Source organism: Phycodurus eques, chromosome 8 (assembly GCF_024500275.1).
Source record: "Phycodurus eques isolate BA_2022a chromosome 8, UOR_Pequ_1.1, whole genome shotgun sequence".
In the NCBI taxonomy this organism is placed as follows: domain Eukaryota; kingdom Metazoa; phylum Chordata; class Actinopteri; order Syngnathiformes; family Syngnathidae; genus Phycodurus; species Phycodurus eques.
Window position 1 is genome coordinate 3,247,853 of NC_084532.1, and position 23,610 is coordinate 3,271,462.

At 41.2% G+C, this 23,610-nt stretch overlaps 1 protein-coding gene across 5 annotated transcripts in view; it reads left to right on the forward strand.

Moving 5' to 3' along the window:
• exoc2 (exocyst complex component 2) overlaps positions 1–23,610 on the forward strand; it is a 126,854-nt gene that overhangs the window by 96,879 nt on the left and 6,365 nt on the right. For 2 of the 5 annotated variants that reach the window (XM_061682859.1, XM_061682860.1), the window contains exons 20-25: positions 5,147–5,208; positions 5,313–5,379; positions 10,074–10,190; positions 12,265–12,406; positions 23,279–23,334; positions 23,434–23,556. In XM_061682859.1, coding sequence (XP_061538843.1) covers positions 5,147–5,208; positions 5,313–5,379; positions 10,074–10,190; positions 12,265–12,406; positions 23,279–23,334; positions 23,434–23,556 — 567 coding nt within the window. The remainder of the gene's footprint in view (positions 1–5,146; positions 5,209–5,312; positions 5,380–10,073; positions 10,191–12,264; positions 12,407–23,278; positions 23,335–23,433; positions 23,557–23,610) is intronic. The other 3 variants (XM_061682861.1, XM_061682862.1, XM_061682863.1) reach the window with 3 other exon arrangements.

A 23,610-nucleotide genomic window follows, 5' to 3' on the forward strand; every position in this document is an offset into this window, starting at 1 on the left:
ACTTCCGCATTGGGCGCTGTTTGCGCCAATCTAATTTAAGCGCTAGTGACGTTTAAGTCTAGTTCACCAATCAAACGACAAAAGAAAGTCACATGATCTCACACAACTCTTGTATTGGGCTTCCCGGGCATAGGTACTTACACTAGATAAGCCAGCCCGGCTTATCGTCATGCCTAAATGGCCACCATTTTAGGAAGGTCATCGTAACCATGCAGTCAATTGCGCGAAACTCGTGTTTACATTGAGACGAACAAAAACAACAGCGTTCATGTATTGTAGTATTTGTCTGGCACTGTCTGCCCAAACGTCGATATTTCAGCTCACTTATAACTTGAGAAAACACCATGCAGTAAATTGCAATATTATTTTTTTTTTAAATTGTAATGTTTATGCTATTTACTTGTGTACACATTATTTCACTGTGTACCTTTTACTCTTACTCAAATATATTTTGGGAGGACTACTTTTTACTTTTACTTGAGTCAAGTAACAGTACTCTTACTTGAGTACAATATTTGTACAATATTTTTTACTCTACCCACCTCTGGAGCTGACATCCTTTATTACTACTCTTATGTTTAAGAAACATTTTTGCTCATCAGATTAGCCAGTGTCGGATTTGTTGCACTGGTCTTTTGTACTTTAGCGTTGAGGTGCTGTGGGTCGTGGCAAAACCAGGAAAGCACACATAACATCGGCGACAAGAGCTGAGCCGCGAGTACATCTTGTATGAATCAGGAAACACGCTTACAATTCTCTAATCACTTTACGGATGTTAATGTTAAATGTATTAAGCGACCGAGCGATGTTAGGCATTATGTCACACCACAGAATGAACTAACTTCAAATTCAGAAATTCCATTCCATTTTCCATACCGCTTATGCTTACTTAGGTTGCGGGCGTACTGGGCTGAAGCCAATGCCAGTTATCTTCGGGCGAGAGGCGGGCTACACCCTGAACTGGAAATTCAGAAATGGCCAATAAAAACAGAAAAATGTTGTACTTACATTTTCCTGGAGGATGCATTTGGGATTAGCCTTTGAAGTTGGTAATAGTGAAAAATGAAGTGAAACAGACAATGATTTCAGTCAATTATTTTCCAGAATGAGAGTGCTTAAAGAGGAGGATGCTATTCATGTGGCGCAGCTTAAAGCAGGCAGCAGGTGAAGGTGGAGCTGGGCCTGACTGAAGTTGGAGGCCAAAACAAAAAAGCAAAGAAATTAGGCAAATTTAATTTTAATCTTAAATCGTGAGGATAAGCGGAACGGAAGATGAATGAATAAATGAATTTGTACATCAACAAGTACTTGAGCGGTGTAAATAAATGTTTTTCTGCGTGAATAAAATTTGTTGATTTTGCCTTTTTGTACTCTTCGGAGTCTTCCAGATTGCTTAATTTGTGTTAAAATAAAAAAAGAATTCTCTGCTGGGTTACCGGGGGATCCCCTACAATGTATTTCATCTTTTTTTTTTTTTTTTTTTGCCACCTTTTTCATGCCTTTGGTGTTTGCATGTGTGATTCTGGTATATGAGAGAATATTACACGGTTCATAAACTTAATTACCCTACCAGAATTTGATACTAATCTAATAGATAATATTACCACCTGAGCTCTGGTGAAAGGAACTCTGAATGATTCAGCATACCAAGAGATTTTGGACATTTCCAACTTTGTGGGAAACGTTTGGAGATGGCCTCTTTCTATTCCAACATGTCTGTGGATCAATGCACTAATCAGGGTTCATAAAGACACGGATGAGCGAGTTTGATGTCGATGAACTTGATTGGCCTGCACAATCCTGACCTCAACCCTATAGACAACTTTTGGATGAATTAGAGCGGAGACTGAGAGCCAGGCCTTCTCATCCGACATCAGCGTATAATCTCACAAATATGTTCCTGGAAGAATGGGCAAAAACTCCGAATAAACTCACTCTTAAATCTTGTTGAAAGTATTCCCAAAAGTGTTTAAGATGTTATAGCTGCAAAGGGTGGCCCGACGTCATAATAAACCCGATGGATTGAGAATGGGATATCACTTAAATTCATATGTGAGTCAAGGCAGGTGAGCGAATACTTTTTGCAATATAGTGTATGTTCAGTTCTGTGTTTCTTGACAATAAAAAATGACAAACGTTTTTTTGAAACGTAGTGAATTAATTTGATTTGAGGTATTCATACTACGCAGATGTACATACAACAACTAGGCCAGTTAAATATATCCATCCATCCATCCATTTTCTGAGCCGCTTATCCTCACAAGGGTCGCGGGAGTGCTTGAGCCCATCCCAGCTGTCATTGGGCAGGAGGCGGGGTACACCCTGAACTGGTTGCCAGCCGTTCGCACTCACATTCACACCTAGGGGCAATTTAGAGACTTCAATTAACCTACCATGCATGTTTTTGGGATGTGGGAGGAAACTGGAGTGCCCGGAGAAAACCTACGCAGGCACGGGGAGAACATGCAAACTCCACACAGGCGGGGCTGGGGATTGAAACCCGGTCCTCAGAACTGTGAGGCAGACGCTCTAACCAGTCGTCCACCGTGCTTTTGGAACTACGAGTCAAGATTTTTTTCCAACTGAAATTATTTACATTTTAGTTGAATACCTCAGTACTAGTGTGTTAACCATTACAGAAGTACAAACATGATTTTGCTAATTACCAATGCTGTTAATTTAGGATAGCTTTGGCATAAACGATACATTGGGTGGTGTTCTAATAAATGTGCACTACATGTGTGTCAAAAGTTATGGAATATTTTTTTTTTTTTTTTTTTTTTTTTTTTTTTTAAGGCAACCACATTCATTATAAGTAAAGCCATACAATTGCTTACATATAAACCGGGCTTCAGCTTCAGGATTAAACACTGTTAAATTGAATATGTGTGTACAGTGCCGTACACTGCCGAACCCAAGTACGCTACAGCTTGAGGTCGCAAACTGATGGCCGAACATTCTGATGCAGGATTTTCTGCTAAAGAGCTAAGTTCATGGTTCCATCAATCACAGCAAGTTGTCCAGGTCCTGAAGGAGGAAAACAGCCCAAGACCATCCCACTACCACCACTATGTTTGACTGTTGATATAATGTTCTTTTTCTGAAATGTTGTGCTACATTTACGCCAGATGTAACGAGACACACATCTTCCTAAAAGCTAGTCCATATAATATTCTGTTTATTTTTTTTGCACAAGCAAGGCGAGCCTTCATGTTCTTTTTCTTCAGCAGTGGTTTTCGCCTTGGAACTCTGCCATGTATACTATTTTTGCCCAGTCTTTTCCTTATTGTTGTGTCATGAACACTGACCGTAACTGAGGCAAGTGAGGCCTTCAGTTCTGTAGAAGTTGTCCTGAGTTCCTTTGTGACCTCCTGGATGAGTCATTGCTGTTCTCTTGGGGTAATCTTTGTAGGGCGACCACTCCTGGGAAGGTTCATCACTGTTCCATGTTTTCTCCATGAGATGTAATGGCTCTCTCTATGTTTTGCTGGAATCCTAAAGCTTTAGAAATGGCTTTTGTAACACTTTCCACACTGCGAAAGGGCAATTACTTTATTTTTCGGCTGTTCTGGAATTTCTTTGGATCGTGTCATTTTGTTGCAGCTTTTTTAGATCTTTTGTTCGACTTGATTTTGTCGGAGCAGTCTGTTTAAGTGATCTGATTGAACAGGCCTGGATGTAATCAGGCTTGGGTGTGATCAGTGAAAAGTAACCAAGAATTCTGATTAGCCACAATTAGGACCAGGTAACTTTGAATAGTAATTTTTCCTTAATAAATGAAATCACCATTTAAAAACCTAATTTTAAGTGTACTTGGGTTATATTTGTCTGATATTTGCATTTGTTTGATGATCTTAAACATTAAAGTGGGGAAACTATGCAAAAGTATAAATATTTGAGAAGGGGGCCAATACTTTTTCACTGCACTATATATGCGGCTGTGTACGTGTATGACGTGTTTGGTGTCAGTAGTGTGATAGCATGTGTATGGTTTCCTGTCAGTGTATCAGCCCTGTGATTAACTGGTGATCAGTCCTGAGTATACCAAAGGCCAGCATACTGTGGCTCATGTGCCCCATGAATAACGTGTAGCAGTCCTGGGCCCTCATTCATCAAAGTATGCATAGAACAGGCTCCAAATTCATTTGTACGACTGAAATTTAGAATGTGTTCAAGCACCAAAACATCCGTATTAATCAAACGTGCAGGCACCTGTCGCACACACATCAGGAAGTAATGTGTTGATTAATCTCACCTGTTCTAAACAGCCAAGCTCGCACACGTCGAGCCTCATTTGCTTTGAGAAACACCTTTTGACCAAATCTGGTAGCAACAATAACTTTTAGAATGCGGGGATTGACTTCTCTCTCCCAAAAAGAGGGTGTAGAAATTTGATATCTCTGTGAAACCAACATTCATTGAGGAACTTGTCTGAGAAGTGGAAATTAACCCACCTTTAATATAACTTTTTGGGTTACAGAATCAAACCAGAAAAGTACTGTGAGGAAAAATTGCACGTCTCACAAATAATGGGGAAATAAATTACGTGGGATGGTGGGAGAATTTAACCACTACTGTGTGTGTTCACTGTGATGGGTAAAATGCAGAGAACAAATTTCATGTGCATGCATGCATGTTCATGACAATAAAGGTGATTCTTTGTCTTCTTCTTCTTCTTCAATGGAGGCAGGCATGCATCCGTGGAACTATTCTGTAAAATGAAGGAATGAATTGTGCGTTACTCCAAGCGATGTGGATCACCGATTTGTGCATTGATTGAATTAAATCCTTTCCCGTTCACGTAGCTGAATTCGTTGTGTGGTCGTGCCTTAATTGAAAGGTGGATGCAATCTTAAGGCTTATTGATGATGTCTGTATGACAACTGGTTGTTAGTTGTGGCCAGAGAAATAATTGCACATCGGCATAAGTCGGGTTTGTGTCGATTGCAAAATGCTGCATATTTCTCCAATCTTCCGCTAAAATATCCAGGTGGCCAAAAGTCCCAATGAAGACAAGAACTGGTTGTACACTCGGGTGCCTTTGGGGACTCTCTTACTGCGTGCTATTTGTAGTTTCACTGTTCTACCACAAGGTTTTGTGTGCTGTTCTTAATGTGCCTGACCAGAATGTCCATGTCCATGATAGGTTTTTATCAACTGCCTGGAACAACTAAGCACAAACAGAGATGGAGACGTGACTAAATCTCAGTAAGTACTGGGAAACATTTTGTGCTCTGACAATGTATCAGTTATTGTAGTGGACCTGAGTGATTAGGTGTTAACATACTGAGCATAAACTGTGTTTACTGTAGCATTTCCATGGATTTGTCCTCTCCGGATCGGTTTAACAACATGCAGGAGTGCCGCAGCCCAACATCTGTAAGCATACTGTTTTTTTTGTTTTTTATTATTATTCTTTGAAACTCTAAATGTCGACACACTAAAGTCCCATGATGACTACCAGCAACAGTCAACCACTTTTAGAATAATTTAAACCACTAAATGTTATCAACCTATTTCCTGGCTGTGGACAAGAAGCAAATACATCCTACTTTCTTGTAAGCCGTCGAAGATGTTCATCACGTGTTGAGTGCTGGAGGCGAGGAGAACACTTGGTGTGTAGAGTGCTTCTGGTAAAGCGTTATAGGGCAAGTGTAGACGGGGTTTCCCCAGCACAAATATGGCTATTTAGCAGAGGTAAATGAGTGACACTCCACTCAGTAAAGCTGCATCTACTGTAAATTACTTTTTTTAATCTATTAGTGTGAAGAATTTTGAGAGATATATTTTTGAATGTCAGGATAATGTGGGAAGACCTAAAGAAGGAAATATTGAATTGTTTAGAAAATAAAAATTTAAAAATATTTTTAAATGTCCTTTGGCCTGTTATTTTATAGCGGACCGTGTCAATACAACTCATTTGTAATTTTTTACGCCTATTTTTATTTGAAAATTAACATCTCATAAAATAAAAGTCTTTATCCATGCTTGTTGCACAACACCCTAATTACTGTAATCCTATCATTTTATCAAAGATTGATAGTGCAATGTCACGTTGTTTTCGGTGCAAAGATGGTTTAGTGATTGCCAATTTGACAACAAATGTGTGAGACAATTCATAAAATAATAAAAATATTGTTTGCAGTTACAATTATAGCATCACTGCTCCCAAGTGCACACAACAAGATCCATAGTCTAAATTGTCTAATCCAAATCCTTGTTGCATGAGTTTGGTGTGGAAAGGGACTGGCCTTGTGGTTACTCAAAATGCACACGGAACTAAATCAAATAAATGAATGAATAAATAAATAAATAAAACAACCATCCATAGTGCAACATGTATGCATTGGGCAACATGTTGACAAAATATTTTTTAAAAAAAATTTTGTTGGCAGCTAATCACACGGCACATATAGACAAATAACCACACTTCTAGGCCTGTCACGATAATTATGTTATTGACTTATCGTTCGATAAATAAAATGGATACGATAGTTTTTCCGGGCTCGATAAATGGTCTTTGTTGTGGTGAGCCAGCGTGCGGATCACACAGTGAGCCGACGGAGTTGGACGGCTGTGTCATGAGCCGCTAGTGGGCTCATGGGACCGGCAAGAGTGCACCGTTCCGCCGGTGTAGGCTCTGTCCAATACTTCACAGCCTTGCTCCGTGTGCAGCGCGTAGTCACACAACAGAGACACTTAAGGGAATCGTAACTGTTTGTTGTGCTCGCTAGTCTAGCCGAGCTAATGCGCTAACGAGTTAAGGAGCTAAACAGCTTGCTCCACCGCGGCGAATTCGTAATATCAGTCCCACTCCGAGTTGTTGTGTGTGTTAATTTGTCCGTCACATGCAAACTCCACCGGGAGCCGCCATATTTATAGCGTGCATAAACGATTACATCACTGCGCATTCATGTCGAGACAAAGGATACGCAGACGGGGCTTTTCCCGGCTGAATGACAGATAAGGTCCCCACCAAAAGCATTGGAACGGCAAGGTCAATTCCTTTGTTTTTGTTGTATACTGAAGACATTTGGGTTTCAGATCAAAAGATGATTATGAGACAAAAGTTCAGAATTCCAGCTTTTATTTCATGGTATTTACATCTAGATGTGTTTAACCACTCAGGACAGAGCACCTTTTGTTTGAACCCACCCACTTTTCAAGTGAGTAAAAGTATTGGAACATGTGACTGATGGGTGTTTCTAGTTGTTCAGGTGTTGCCTTTTAGATTAATTGCTTAAATGTTAGATAGTGCTTGTTTTTGGCTTTGGGTTTCACCTGTGAAAACTGCAATTGCTGTTAAGCTAACATGAAGACCAGAGAGCTGTCTATGGGAGGAAAGCAAACCATTTTGAAGCTGAGAGACGAGTGAAAATGGATCAGAGCTATTGCACACACATTGGGCATAGCCAATACAACAAGGAATGTTTTGAAAAAGAAAGAACTACTGGTGTACTGAGCAACAGACATTGAAGAGGTCGGCCAAGGGTATCAACAGCAGTTGATGACAGAAACATTGTGAGAGCTGTGAAAAAACACCCAAAGACAACAGTCAGTGACATCACTGCCAACCTCCACAGGGCAGTCGTGAAGTTATCACGAAGAAATATACAGGCTATACCACAAGATGCAAACCGCTCATCAGAAAAACAGAATCGGAAGGCCAGATGGGATTTTGCAAAATAGTACAGAGATGAGCCACAAAGTTTTATGGACTGATGAGACCAAGATTAACCTCTACCAAAGTGATGGAAAGGCCGAAGTGTATAGAGAGAAAGGATCTGCTTATGATTCAGAACACACAAACTCATCTGTGAAGCATGTTGGACGTAATGTCATGGCTTGGGCTTGCCTGGCTGCTTCTGGAACGTGCTCACTAGTCTTTATTGGTGATGTAACTCATGATAGTAGCAGCAGAACTCTATAAATAAACCATTTTTCTGGCAGAAAAATGCATCCAAACTATTCGGGAGAAGCTTCATCATGCAACAAGACAATGACCCAAAACACACTGCCAACACAACGAAGGACTTCATCAGGGGGAAAAAGTGGAATGTCTTAGACTGGCCAAGTCAGTCACCGGAACTTAACCCAATAGAGCATGCATTTTACCTCCTGAAGAGGAGACTGAGGGGAGAAACCCCCAGAAACAAACAAGAACTGAAAGAGGCTGAAGTAAAGGCCTGGAAAAGCATTTCAAATGAAGAATGCAATAGTCTGGTGAAGTCAATGGGTCACAGGCTTGATGTAGTTATTGCAAGTCAGGATTATGCCACCAAATATTAAATGTTATTCACTTTAAGTTAATTTAATAATGTCTAATAATTTTGCTCACTTGAAAAGTGGGTGGCTTCAAACTAAATGTGCTCTGTCCTGAGTTGTTGAACACATCCAGATGGGAATACCATGAAATAAAAGCTGGAATTCTGAACATTTGTCTCATATTCATGTTTTGATCTTAAACCCAAATGTCTTCAGGATACAACAAAAACAAAGGAATTGACCTTGGCGCTCCAATACTTTTGGAGGGTACTGTAGATGGCGAACATTTACTGATCAGTTTGACAAAAAGAATATTCCACTCCTGTGAAACCGAATGAAATTCCATTCGGATTCAGCCTGTTTATTCCGATTGAGGTGTTTAATCGATAATAATTGGAATAGAAGAATCCATGTAAAACAGGCTAGTCTTGGACATCTTGATTCTTCCTTTTAGACCCAAGGGGATCCATATTACAGAATAAAGAAAACAAGTAGTAGTAGTAGTAGTAGAAAAACAAGAGGAAAGTATAATAAGAAAAACTATAATAATAACAACAACAATAATGATTTTAAAGCAAAAAATAAAATATAATATAAAAATTGATAAGGTCTGGCCTTATTTTTCAGGATCTCAGAGGCATTAAAAAAACTGTCACCGTTTATCATGATTGTTTTTGGAGAAATATATCATCCTCGAAAAATTATCATCGTGACAGGCCTACACACTTACATTCTTTCACAACCAAATACAATTTAGAGTCAAGCTGTATAGAAGATGGATGGATGCTTTCAGGCACAGAACAGTGTTGTTTTTTTCCATCCACATTAGAACTTGACAACTACATTACAGAATTTAAGACAAAATATTGGTCAGCAATTTTGCATATACTGCACTGCACTATAATCTCAGTAAAATATATATCTTTTTCAACTCTCCCCACGTTATAATTATTCTTGCTCTTCTTCTTATTGTCATAATTGCTTAATTTCCCTATAGTTTAATGTTTCATGTATCTTTACAGAGTGCCTTTTACGGAAGGTTACTTAGCTGTGAAGATTTAACTTCTCTCCAGGGAAGAATCAGTATGATTTTTATTTTTTCCTTTTTTGGACAATGATTGCGACCCTAGTGAGGATAAGCGGTACAGAAAATGGATGGATGGATTTCAACACTAATATAGATGGAAAATTGTGATAATCTCTACCTGTGAGTGAAATTTATAAATGTTGATTGAAGGATTAGAGAATGTTGATTATATTATTCCATACGTATGATAAGTACAATGCATCCACTTTCTATGTCACTTGTCCTCATTAGTTGCGGGTGAGCGAGAGCCCTATCATTGCTGGCTTTGGGTAAAAGGCTGTACTGAAGATACATACAGTATATAAACCAATCAAGAGCTTAGTCTAAATATAATCTTTGTGACCATTGCATGAAGTGCAACACAAACACTGCAAATTTAGTTCCATATGCACTTTGGGTAACCGGGGACCCCCATTTTCTTCCATTTTCAGTTCATGAAGTTGTGATAGCTCGATGTCCCGTATAGTATACTGTATCACATTTCATGTGATTGTCAGAAAGTGTGTGTTATTTATGGAAAATTCTTTTTTTTAAAAGGGGGTTACACTGTTCCAGATAAGTTATGTTTGAAAAATAAAAACCTTTTGATATGTTGAGACAAACTAGGTAAAGGAAAGTTCCAGGTTTCTGAACATTTTACAGGTATTTACAAACAAGGATCTAATAATATCAGTGTTGTCACATCACATGTAATATGTACAGTATGTTTCTGTCTTTGTAGGAACAACGCTTGCTTATAATCCTCAGTAACTGCCATTACCTGGAGAGACGCACTTTTCTCAATCTGGCTGATCACTTTGAGAAGCATGGATTGACAGGCACTGAGAAAATCACACGGGTCAGTGTAAAGTTTCAGGTTCTTTCACTCTAAAAGTTTACTTTCACATAACTGATCTTCAGAATAAATGAGTCATCTGCTCTTTGTTGTGGCTCATGCTGTGGATGAGAAGCGTATTGTGATGTCAATATAAGACTAATCAGATATGTGTAAATTCTCCTGAGACACTTTCGAGTCTACCATGTATGCCTCCCTTATCATAAGACAGACCAAAAACGTCATATAATTTCACACATTTGAATCAAAACGTTTTTCTGTACTGCTTATCCTCACTAGGGTCACAGGCGTGCTGGAGTATAACCCAGCTATCTTTGGGCGAGAGGCGGGGTACACCCTGAACTGGTCGCCAGCCAATCGGAGGGCATCGATAAACAAACAACCATTTGTACTCATGTTCACACCTACGGGCAATTTAGAGTCTTCAATCAACCTACCACGCATGTTTTTGGGATGTGGGAGGAGATAGGAGTACCCGGAGAAAACCACGCAGGCACGGGGAGAACATGCAAACTCCACACTGGCGGGGCCGGGATTTGAACCCTGGTTCTCAGAACTATGAGGCAGATGTGCTAACCAGTCGCCCACCGTCCCACCTGTACTACAATTAAATAATCCATCCATCCATCCATTTTCTGAGCCGCTTCTGCTCACGAGGGTCACGGGAGTGCTTCAGCCTATCCCAGCTATCTTCGGGCAGTAGGCGGGGTACACCCTGAACTGGTTGCCAGCCAATCGCAGGGCACATATAAACAAACAACCATTCGCACGCACATTTGCACCTACGGGCAATTTAGAGTCTTCAATTAACCTACCATGCATGTTCTTGGGATGTGGGAGGAAACCGCAGTACCCGGAGAAAACCCACGCAGGCACGGGGAGAACATGCAAACTCCGCACATACGGGGCCGGGATTTGAACCCCCGTCCTCAGAACTGTGAGGCAGACGCTCTAACCAGTCGTCCACTGTGCCGCCACAATTGAATATATTAAATTAATATTTAATAAATATACCAATAAAACCAATAAATAATATTTAAATTGCATCATGGCCACTGCAGTGGCCTACATTTGAATAGATTAAAGAAAATAAATTGGAAAACCATGAAAAATAACCTCAATAAATAATAAATACAAATTATACTTTTAAAGTACAAAATTCGATTCCATTATTTTTCCTGTCAGTATAGCTTTCTCTGTGTGTGCATTGTTGGGATTGCTGTTCCTGCTGTGGTCGTCTTGACCTCTGAGGGGCAGTATGGTGCAAGCAATGAGATACACACTTGGCAGTAACAAAAAAAGTAGAAGAAGTCACGATCAAAGATTTTTAATATAACTTGTTTTAAACTGGGTTTGAAGAATGTATGCCAGAGTGTATAGTTGTATTGCCTGTTTGTATGTATTTATACAATGATTGTTTACTTTGCTAGTTAGTTTTACTTCATTTACTTTTGTTCATTTTCTTGAGAGATGTACAGTCCCCTCCAAAAATATTGGAACGGCAAGGTCAATTCCTTTGTTTTTGTTGTATACTGAAGACATTAATAATAATAATAATTTATTATTAATTGTATTATATTATTGCGACCAGTTCAGGGTGTACCCCGCCTCTTGGCCAAAGATAGCTGGGATGGGCTCCAGCACGCCCGCGACCCTTGTGAAGATAAGCGGTAGAGCACTAGTAAGGATAAGCGGTACAGAAAATGGATGGATGGGTATTATATTATTGATAGAGACACAATTTAAGTGTGAATATATAAAAATGTTGCTTTGGGTGGTACTTTTAGTGGGTATTTTGTAAATGTCTTTTTAAAAGTTAATCATTGTGGAATTCCATCTAAATGTTGAAAATAAGTTTGTAATTGTAAAAGGGTCTTGTTTTCACCATAAGTTTTTGAAACCCTTTTATGCCATAACAGAACAGCACTTCAGCTCAGTTTCGCACGCTTTAAAAAAACCTAGCTTCAAGCTTTAGTTGTATCTTTGATGTGATTTAAGACTTTTGATGAATGATCAATTGTAACCTTTGTGGCATTGTCATTGCAAGTATGGTGACTTATACATTTTCATCTATCAGGTGAGCATGGTCGCTGTTCGGGAACTGGAGGAAAAACTTTTCGATACTTACATTGAAAGGAGAGCTGACCCGATCGCAGGCTCTCTGGAGCCTGGTATCTACGCTGGATACTTCGACTGGAGAGACTGTCCAACTCCTACAGGTACTTCGACAGTCGAGCCCCACTGCACGTACAAACACATCAAATGCACCGGTGTGGAATTATGTGCTTGTCGAGCACTGCACAGGAATTCCCCCAAAACTCAAGTTAGTGACCTAGTTTATATCATAAACAAAGGCCTTTGCAGACCTGTAGGAGGAAAATTTGTGCTGTTCGTTGTCTTGGTTGTGTCATGTGTAAAGTACAGCTCTTAAAGGGCTTTCTGCAAGAACCACTGAGATCATTGATTTGGTCTTCTAAAAAGCCACAACGCTGTTGTGTGCGTGTGTGTGTGTGTGTGTGTGTGTGTGTGTGTGTGTGTGTGTGTGTGTGTGTGTGTGTGCGCGCGCGCGCTGCAATACTCAACACCAAGATAAAACCTGTTTGCATATACAGTTCCCTCCAATAGTATTGGAACAGCATGGTCAATTCATTTGTTTTTTTATGTATACTGAAGACATTTCGGTTTCAGATTAAAAGATATGAGACAAAAGTTCAGCATTACAGTTTTTATTTAAAATCAAAGGAATTGACCTTTCCTTCCAATGCTTTTGGAGGGAACTGTATGTGGTTTACCGTAGCACAGCTTTTAAGGAAATGTCTGTGTGAGAGACATCTTTTTAAATGACAACATTGAGAATGATGATAGTGAAGCTGGACCTTGTTGTGCTTTGTTCAGACTACTATGTGCAGGCTGGATGTGAAAGAGGAACATTTTGGAATACCAGACCGCAGTTCTAGGATATGATACTTTCACTTGTTGAACATGAGTGTGGGAGTCATGTTTGTTTGTGCTATACATTTCAAGAAAGCTAATACAGTGTGAAAACTACGTGAATGCTTCAGAATCTTAAATTTCTGCATAAATTGGTCATAAAATATAGTCTGATCTTCATCTAAATCACAAGAATAAACAAGAGTGCTTAAACTAATACCACACAAACAATTATGTTTTCATATTTTTATAGACAATAACATGTAAACATTCACAGGACAGGGAGAGAAAAGTAAGTGAACCTCTAGGCTATGGATTTTCCAAGAGCTAATCAGTCAGATGTGAGCCAATCCACATCCAATCCAATCAATGAGCAGGATTCGAGGTGTGGCTTAAAGCACCTCTGGCCACTAGAAAACACACACTAGTTAAGAATTGTCTCTTGTCAAGAACCATTGCCTGATGTGTACAATTTCTCCCACAATAGAGCTCTCAAAAACCCAACAATTAAGAATTATTTACTTGTATAAAGCTGGAAAAGGTTACAAAAGTATGTCTAAAAGTCTTGATGTTCATCAGTTAGACAACTTGGTTATTATTACATTGGTTAGACAAATTGTCTCTAAATGGAGAAAGTTCAGCACTGTTGCTTCTCTTCCAAAGAGTGGCCATCGTGTAAGGATGACTGCAAGAGCACAGAATGTTGAACGAGGGAGAAAAAAAAACAGCTTACAGAAATCACTGGCACATGCCAACATCTCTGATGACAACTCTACCATACGTAAAACATTAAAGAAGAAGAATTACCTTTTATTGTCATGAACATGCATGCATGCACATGAAATTTGTTCATGCATTTCATACACAAGGTAACTCAAAGTGCTTTACATGATTAAAAACATTTAAAACAAAGAAGAACAAATTAAAAACATACAATTAAAACAGCATACAGTGCAAGAAATATCATGTAAAAGTGGAAATGCTGTAAAAAGCATGGGAAAAAAGAACAGTTTTTAACCTGGAATTCACACTACTGGGAAAATACTCTGTGGAAAGAGGAGCCCAAAGTTGAATTGTTTGGGAGGAACACACAATACCATGTGTGGAGGAAAAATGTCACAGCGCACCAACATCAAAACCTTATCCCGACTGTGAAGCATGGTGCAGGGAGCATCATAATATGGATGTGCTTACCGAACTCAGGGCCTGTACTGTCCTACTTATGCAAAAAATGATTTCAAAGACTTTTGGGAGAATATTCTATGGCAGGGGTGTCAAAGTCATTTTTGTCGCAGGCCACATTGTAGTTACGGTTTCCCTCAGAAGGCTGTTATGACTGTGAAGCCATAAAACCTGTGTGGGATTTCTCCGGGTGCTCCGTCTTCCTCCCATATCTCAAAAACATGCATGGTAGCTTAATTGAAGACTCGTAAATTGCCGATAGGTGTGGCTGTGACTGCGAATGGTTGTTTGTTTATATGTGCGATTGGCTGGCGACCAGTCCGGGTGTACCCCGCCTCTCGCCCAGAGTCAGCTGGGATAGGCTCCAGCATGCCCGCCACCCGAGTGAGGATAAGCGGTACGGAAAATTAATGAATGTACATTTATACCAACAGTCAAACATGATAGTGGTAGTGTGATGGTCTGACGCTGCTTGCTAATTCAGGACCTGGATGACCTGCTGTAATTGATGAGCTACTCTTCACCAGAAATTCCTGAAAGAGATTTATCGGCCGGCGGCACGGTGAACGACTGGTTAGAGCGTCTGCCTCACAGTTCTGATGACTGGGGTTCAATCCCCGGCCCAGTCTGTGTGTAGTTTGCATGTTCTCCCTGTGTTCTCCAGGCACTCCGGTTTCCTCCCACATCCCAAAAACATGCATGGTTGGTTAATTGAAGACTCTAAATTGCCCGTAGGTGTGAATGTGAGGGCGAACGGTTGTTTGTTTATATGTGCCCTGTGACGGTTGTTTGCGCCCTGCGATTGGCTGGCAACCAGTTCAGGGTGTACCCCGCCTCCTGCCCGATGATAGCTGGGATAGGCTCCAGCGCGCCCGCGACCCTTGTGAGGATAAGCGGCTCCGATAATGGATGGATGGATTGATTTATTGGCCATCTGTTCATGACCTTGGGTTCTGCTGCAGGACCTTGATCCAAGACAGGTCAGCAAGTCAACTTCTGAATGGTTTGAAGAAGAACAAAAAAAATAGGAAGAATAATGTTTTCTGGTGGCCTTGTCAAAGTCCAGACTTGAATCCGAATGAAATGATGTGGTCTCACCTTAAAAATGCCATTCATGCATGAAAAAAACCCACAGTTGTATTTGTACTAGTGTATTTGTGAGCAAAGAAAAAAAAAAAAAAAGAAGAAATTCGGTCAATGTTGACCGGGGTTGTAATAGCACTGTAATCACAATACTGAGTGTGTTTTGTGTGACTGGTTTTGGGAAAAAAAAAAAAAACAACTCAAAACAAAACATGGAGTCCGAACAAATAATCAAATGGTGTGACGACAAAGGTATTGATGTTAAGAATTCTATTGTGCTTAGTGGGGTTTCTCTTGATGTTACTGATGAGAACATTTACAAGGTACTTGATGAAGTTATAATTTTTGGTCGCACTAAAATCAGAGGACGGTGTCTAACACGCACAAACAACAATCAGTCCGTATTAGTTGAGACCACAGATGACATGACTAAAACTGACTTACCTGAACAGTTGGTTGCTGGGGACCCGTCAGACTTGTGGGTAGTGAGTGTCCCTGATTTTCAGGCTTTCCATGTGACTAGTGACAAAAGAGGTTTCCAATCCAAGATAGTATCATTCTTAGCCAGTGAAGGAAAGACTTTAGATGATGTGACAGGTTTGCTTAAGACCACGCCTGCCCCACCCGTTGTTCCTGACTTGAACACAGAGCTTGTCAATGCCATCTCTTTGCTTGTGGAAAAATGTCAAGCCCCGCCTATGGACGGACAAGGCTATCGTAAACTTCGCTTCTTCTCGGGCATAAAGCCAACGCTACCTGGAGAAGAGGAGTATGACTCTTGGGCGGAACAGACCACCCATCTGCTGGATGAGTGGCAATGTTCTGATGTTGTCAAGAAACAGACAATCGCTGAAAGTCTCAAAGGGCCCGCAGCAGATATTGTCCGGGGTTTAAGAGCCACTAACCCTAGTGCCACTGCCAATGAGTATCTTAAGACACTAGAAACAGCTTTTGGGACCACAGATAGTGCAGCTGATCTCATGGTAAAGTTCCGTAACACATTCCAGCAAGAAACTGAGAAGTTGTCAAGATACTTACTCAGGTTAGACAAACTGCTGCACGCTGTTCATCGGAAAGATGGGATCGACGTCACTGACATGAACATGACACGCATCGAGCAAATTGCTAGAGGTGCTCTCACTCATGATTTTGCTGCACTTCGTATAAGGATGACTTACAAGCTAAAGCCCGCTCCAAGCTTCACAGAGCTCCTTCGTGAGGTAAGAGAAGAAGAGGGGATGGTTCTTGAAAGAGAAAGAGTGAAGAATGTTGTTTCTTCATCTGCGGTTAAGTGTGCAGGTTGTGCTACGGCGTCAGTGGTGTCAAAACAACCAGAGTCTGCACCATCAGTAGCTGTTGGAGTGGAGACCGACCATGCCATAGAGAGTCTGAAGAAGGAACTGCAGGGGCTTAAAAGTGATATTGCACGTCTGCTATCTGTCTCTGTCGCCACATCAGAAAGTCCACCACAGCATGCAATCCAGAACCACACTCAAAAAGTTGCTGTAAAATATCCAAGTGGAAAAGAGAGAACTCCCAGATTTCAATATGGTGCAGATGTTTTTTGCTACAAATGTGGTGAAGATGGTCATATTCAGCGGGAGTGTGAAAACCCAGAGAATCTCCGAAAAGTAAATAAGCGTCTCCTGAAAGCAAAACAGCTGATGGGAAACTTCCCAGGAGCTCAGTAAAGGAACAGCCTGATGCTCTGGAGAGAACACGTTCCACAAAGTGTGATACGCTAAAAGAAAGCAAGGCTGATTTGCCAGAGGGTTTAATTGGACCTAGTTCTGTTGTTCCTGTACAAGTTGAGGGCATCTACGCCAAAGCTTTGCTTGATAGTGGGTCCCAAGTTACCCTGCTGTACCGCTCCTTTTATGACAAGTATCTGAAACACCTGCCCTTGACCCCTATTGAGTGCTTGGAGATTTGGGGCCTCAGTGCAGACCGATATCCATATGATGGTTATATGTGTTTGAAACTTGAGTTTGCTGGAGATGTAGTGGGTGTAGCTAACACCATAGAAACACTTGTGCTTGTGTGTCCAGACCCAGCCATGAAAGGTGAGATTTCTATTGTGGTTGGCACAAACACCTCCATAGTTCGGAGCTTATTTCAGTCCTGCAAGACACAAAACGGAGATAATTTCTTACATAACATGTCTGTTCACCCAGCAATAAAAGAGGCTTATGAGAAGTTTCGGAGCACCCCAGATGACACAGCTGACCTAAAAAGAGGTCAGTCTGGTTCACTCGAGAGAAGCCCTTAGTGCTGTCTCCTGGTGGCGTTGCAAAAGTGGTTGGCGTGCCAAAATTTGCGGGGGGGTTTTCTGGTCAGGCTGTTCTTGTAGAACGCCCAGAGGAGCGTTACTTCCCTGAAGAACTGTTAGTGATGCCTGTTATTGATAAAGCAAGCGCTGTTCATTGTCGTCGTATCACAGTAACTTTGAGAAATGTATCAAATCATTCTGTGACATTGAAACGTGGTATGCAAATTGCTCATTTGCACAGGGTGGATGTAATCTAAGCCGTCCACATCTCAACTATCCCCCTCGTCTTTCAACTTCGTAGATTCTCCTGTGCCTCCTGAGTGGAAGGAGAGGCTGTGTCAGAGAATGATGGAAAGGAAAGAGGTTTTCTCCTGTAGTGAGTTTGACGTTGGTTGTGCAAAGAGCACACAACACAGCATTCGAGTGTGCGGAGGACAAACCATTCAGAGAACGCTCTAGACGCTTACCTCCAAAGGATTTGGAGGATGTGAGAAAACATTTAAATGATTTGAAAGAAGCTGGAATAATTTCAGAGTCTAGAAGCCCCTATGCGTCACCTATCGTTGTGGTCCGCAAGAAAAATGGGACCATACGTATGTGCGTGGATTACAGGACATTAAATAGGAGAACAATTCCTGACCAGTATACAGTCCCACGTGTGGAGGATGCCCTGACATGCCTGAGTGGTAGCAAATGGTTCAGCATGCTTGATCTCCGAAGTGGCTACTATCAGATCCCTTTATGTGATGCTGACAAAGAAAAAACGGCATTTACCTGTCCGGCAGGATTTTATCAATTTGAGAGAATGCCACAAGGCATCTGCGGAGCACCAGCCACGTTTCAGCGTATCATGGAAAGGACGGTTGGTGATATGAATCTGCTGGAAGTGTTAGTGTACCTTGATGATGTCATTGTTTTCGGGAGAACATTGGAGAAACATGAGCAGCGCCTTCTTAAAGTGCTTGACAGATTAAAGGAAGAGGGACTTAAATTATCTTTGGATAAATGTCAGTTCTGCTGTCCCTCTGTAACCTATCTTGGGCATGTTGTTTCTAGCAATGGCATTGCTACTGATCCTTCAAAGATCAAAGCTGTGAAGTCATGGCCACGCCCAGAGAACATCACTGCTCTCCGTTCTTTCTTGGGTTTTGCGGATACTACCGACGGTTTGTGAAAGATTTTTCCAGAGTCTGTCATCCGCTCAATCAGCTACTGCAGGGCTGCATTGTGACTGGAAGGCCAGGAGGAAAGACTTAAATGGAAAAGAACAACAAAGAGAAAGAGAACTCAAAAACAGACATGAAGACAACAGAGTGGTACCGCCCCTCAGAGCCGTTTGGGGCAAGGTGGAATGAAGACTGTGAGAAAGCTTTTGAGACATTAAAGGTCAGTCTTACAGAATCACCTGTCCTAGCAATCGCAAACCCAAATCTGGATTATGTTCTGCATGTTGATGCAAGTAGAGAAGGTTTAGGAGGTGTCCTCTATCAGGACCAAGGAGAAGGTTTGCGCCCGATTGCATTTGTAAATAGGAGCCTCTCTCCGTCATGAAAAAAATTATCCCACGCATAAACTTGAATTTCTGGCTTTAAAATGGGCTGTCACTACCAAGCTGCATGATTATCTCTACGGAGTCAAGTTTGAGGTTCACACAGACAATAACCCGTTAACATATGTCTTAACCACCGCTAAGTTGGACGCAACAGGACATAGATGGTTAGCGGAGCTATCAATGTATGATTTCAGCCTGAAATATCGCTCTGGAAAACAAAACATTGATGCAGATGCATTGTCACGGCGTCCTCATGCTGACAGCGATGTGTCTGGTGAAGAGGAAGTGTCCATGTCTCCTACCAGCATCCAAGCTGTCTGTCACATGTCGTCAATTAGAACACCTCATCCTCACCGTTGCAGAGCTGTGGATCTCCTGGGCTCCTCCAAGCATGCTGTACCCAGAGCTTATTGTAGTGTCTCTTCTGTCAGTCAGCCACTGCCTCAAATGTCTTTAGCTGACAGCTCACATTCTCAGCAGGAAGACCCATGCATCAGAGAAGTGTGGTGTGCTGTTGTGCAGAATTTTGCGGACCGGGCTAACAAACGAAAACATCCGGATGTGTCATTGTTGTTAAAAGAGTGGGAAAAGTTAAAGGTCAAGGACTCTGTACTGTACCGAATCAGTAAGCCTCCCAACAAACCAGTTCGACAACAACTCTTACTACCACAGAAGTTCAGAGAAACTGTTCTTCAGTCTTTGCATGACCAGTCAGGTCACCTTGGGTTTGACAAAACCTATGGGTTGGTGCGAGAGAGATTTTACTGGCCTCGTATGAAAACACAGGTTGAGACGTATTGTAAAAATTGTCCAAGGTGTATTCAGAGGAAAACGCTGGCGAAGAGAGCTGCTGAGTTGTCACATCTTATCAGTGATTATCTTGTCTGTATGGATTTCTTGACAATTGAGCCTGACTCCAGAAACATTTGTAATGTGCTTGTAGTTACAGATCACTCCACACGTTATGCTCAAGCTTTTGCAACTAAGGATCAAAAGGTGTCAACAGTTGCTAAGGTCCTGTGGGAACAATATTTTGTCCACTATGGTCTACCGAAGCGAGTACACACGGATCAAGGCAGAGATTTCGAGAGCCGCCTCATTCATGAACTGTTGAGTATGCTTGGTATAAAGAAGTCTAGAACCACACCCTACCACCCGCAGGGTGACCCGCAACCTGAGCGTTTAAATAGAACTCTTCTCAACATGCTAGGTACTCTTGATGCACAGGACAAAAGTAAATGGAGTAAATACATCAGTCAGCTGGTGCATGCATACAACTGCACGCTAAATGAGTCAACAGGCCACTCGCCATATTTTCTCATGTTCGGTCGAGAGGCTAGACTGCCAGTAGATGTGGCATTTGGAGTCTCAAGTGATGGTACATCCACCAAGTCCTATTTGAAATACGTCAAAAACATGAAACGAGAATTACAGACTGCCTACCAGCTCGCCGAGAGCATGGCTAGAAAAAAAAATGAAGGGAACAAACAACGCTACAATCAGAGAGTTCGTTTCTGTCCATTAGTCTCTGGTGACAGGGTGTTAATCAGAAATCTTGGACTGCAAGGAAAACACAAGCTAGCTGATCGTTGGAAAGCTACACCATACATTGTGGAGAGTCAACTCCCTGGTTTGCCTGTGTTCAAGTTGAAGCCAGAGAACGGACAAGGCTCTAACAAAGTATTCCACCGAAATCACATTCTGCCCATTGGACAGGAAGTGAAATTGAATGTGGAAAAAAACAAAGATACATTTCAACGCAAAAGGAGAGCCAGCAAAAGACTCAAAGCAAAGAGGGCTGAAAACTGTAATCTTTCTGGTGTACCAGCGCTTGATCATGTTGAAAAGATTGAGTCTGCATCTGACTCAGAAGAGGATGAAATGGGTGTGTGGTATGATTATCACTCCATATGTGAGTCAAGACAACCGGAAGCTCAGGAAACTGTTCAATCAGAACCTGTCAGCCTGGATTTGGATCAAGTTGTCCCTCCAATTAACCAAGAGATGGATGAGGTTACAGTTGAGGCACCTGCGGCAACAGATGACGATGGATCCGTAGTGCAAGATGAGACTTTTGAAAGTACTGTTGATACTGGAAGGGACACTGAAGCACAGACATTCGATGTAACGACTGCGAGACAAGACAGTGCTACAGAGAGTTCAGACGAGGCACGACGGCCTCAAAGACTGAAAAGGGTTCCTACCCGACTAACCTATGACTTGTTAGGGATTCCAAGCTCTGTGGCAGTTAGTACTCATACTGTCTCTCTAGCTAAGGTTGATGATAAGACAGATGGTTTATCTCCATCACCTTTGAGGTACAAGAGAACTTTTTATAAGTGGATTGGTTTGAGAGGGGAGTGTTTATCCTGTTCATAAAAGGTTATGTTGTTATACATGTCATGAGGGCATGACCATTTTTTTTTGTGGGGGAAGAGTGTAGTGTACTGACTAAAATGTGTTGAACTGTATTTGTTTGAATTGCTGTTGTGAAAACTAGTTAAAAGTTTGTTTGGTTCTTTGTGTGGATGGATACTGGGGTGTCCTGCGTTCCGAGGGGTCTGTGAACATTTCAGGTTTTTTTTTTTTTTAATGATTGATTGAAGGGGCGGTGCGTCCAATGGGATTCGAAGAAGGAGGTGGATCGTGGAAAAAGAGCGGGAGATGCGGCGGGAGGAAAGAGTTGTTTTTTTGGGGGGGTCTTGACCTGGTTTTTTCCACGCGAACGGATTGACTGTTTCAACACAAACGGATTTACTGTTTCAACGCGAATGGATTTACTCTTTCAACGCCACGGGTTCTGCCTGCTCAACGCGACGGGTCCTGCCTGCTCAACGCCACCGGGCTGCCGCTTCGACGCTACGGGATCCAGTCGCTGTGCCTACTGAAGCGCGTTCCTACGGAAATGGGTTTGGGTTTCTTTTCCCCAGTGAACTGAGGGATCAACGGTTTTGTGAGTACTGCCAGTGAGGGTTACATATATATATATATGTATGTATATATATATATATATATATATATATATATATGTATATATATATATATATATATATATATATATATATATATATATATATATATATATATATATATATAGATACACACCTCTTTTGAGTTTGAAATAAACATTTTATTTTTCAAATTAGGAAGGGTTCAGTGAACAGATGAAACTGGCGGCGTTCCGTACCTCCAACAAGGTTAAAAAAAACAAAGACCAAGTCCGAAACCTTGGTGTACTGATAGATTCCGACCTGACTTTCAACAGTCATATCAAATCAATTACTAAAACTGCCTTCTACCCTCTGAAGAACATATCCAGGGTGAAGGCTTGCATGTGCCAAGCAGACCAGGAGAAGCTCACCCATGCTTTTATCTCAAGTAGACTTGACTATTGTAATGGTCTTCTAACTGGTCTCCCGAAAAAGAGCAGTAAACAGCTACAGTTCATTCAGAATGCTGCAGCTAGCGTTCTGACCAGCACAAATACCTCAGAGCATATTACTCCAATTCTAAAGTCTTTACACTGGCTCCCAGTCAGTTTTAGAATCGATTTTAAAGTTCTGCTAGTGGTCCATAAATCACTAAATGATTTAGGTCCTGAATACATGAAAGAAATGCTAATGGCATATAAACCCAGTAGGGCTCTGAGATCGACCGACTCAGGTCAAATAGTGGCGCACAGAGTCCAAAGCAAACATGGTGAAGCAGCATTTAGCTATTATGCTGCACACAAATGGAATAAGTTGCCAACAGAAGTGACATCAGCCCCAAGTGTGAATGTTTTTAAGTTCAAGGATAAAACCCCATCTTTTTTCTCATGCTTTTTAGAGCATTTCCACTTTGAAATTATATTTCTTGCACTGTACACTGTTTTAATTGTACTTTAATTTTTTTGTCTTTGTTGTAAATGTTTACATGCTGTTCTTTGTTTCTTTTTTTAAAATGCTTTTAATCATGTAAAGCACATTGAGTTACCTTGTGTATGAAATGCGGTATATAAATAAATTTGCTTTGCTATATTTGCATATATGATTTAGGATTGAGGATATACAGTATGTTCTCTCTTTTTTTCAGGGGTGAGGAGCTACTTAAAGGAAGCCCTGGTCAATATCATCACAGTTCACGCTGAGGTACAATGGCCATGAACACTTTTTGCGCTATCGTCTTGCATTAACATGATTGTTTGGCCTCCATCTTTATATTTGCATCCACAACTTTCTGTCTGCCAGGTCTTTACCATCTCCAAGGACTTGGTTCCTTGTGTGTTGTCAAAAATTCTTGCAGCAGTTGCGGACGAGATGTGTCGTCTTATGCAGTGCGTATCGTCCTTCAGCAAAAATGGTGCCCTGCAGGTATTTGCATGACACACTCACTCAAGTCACTCATAGTAAGTCCCTGACTCATAA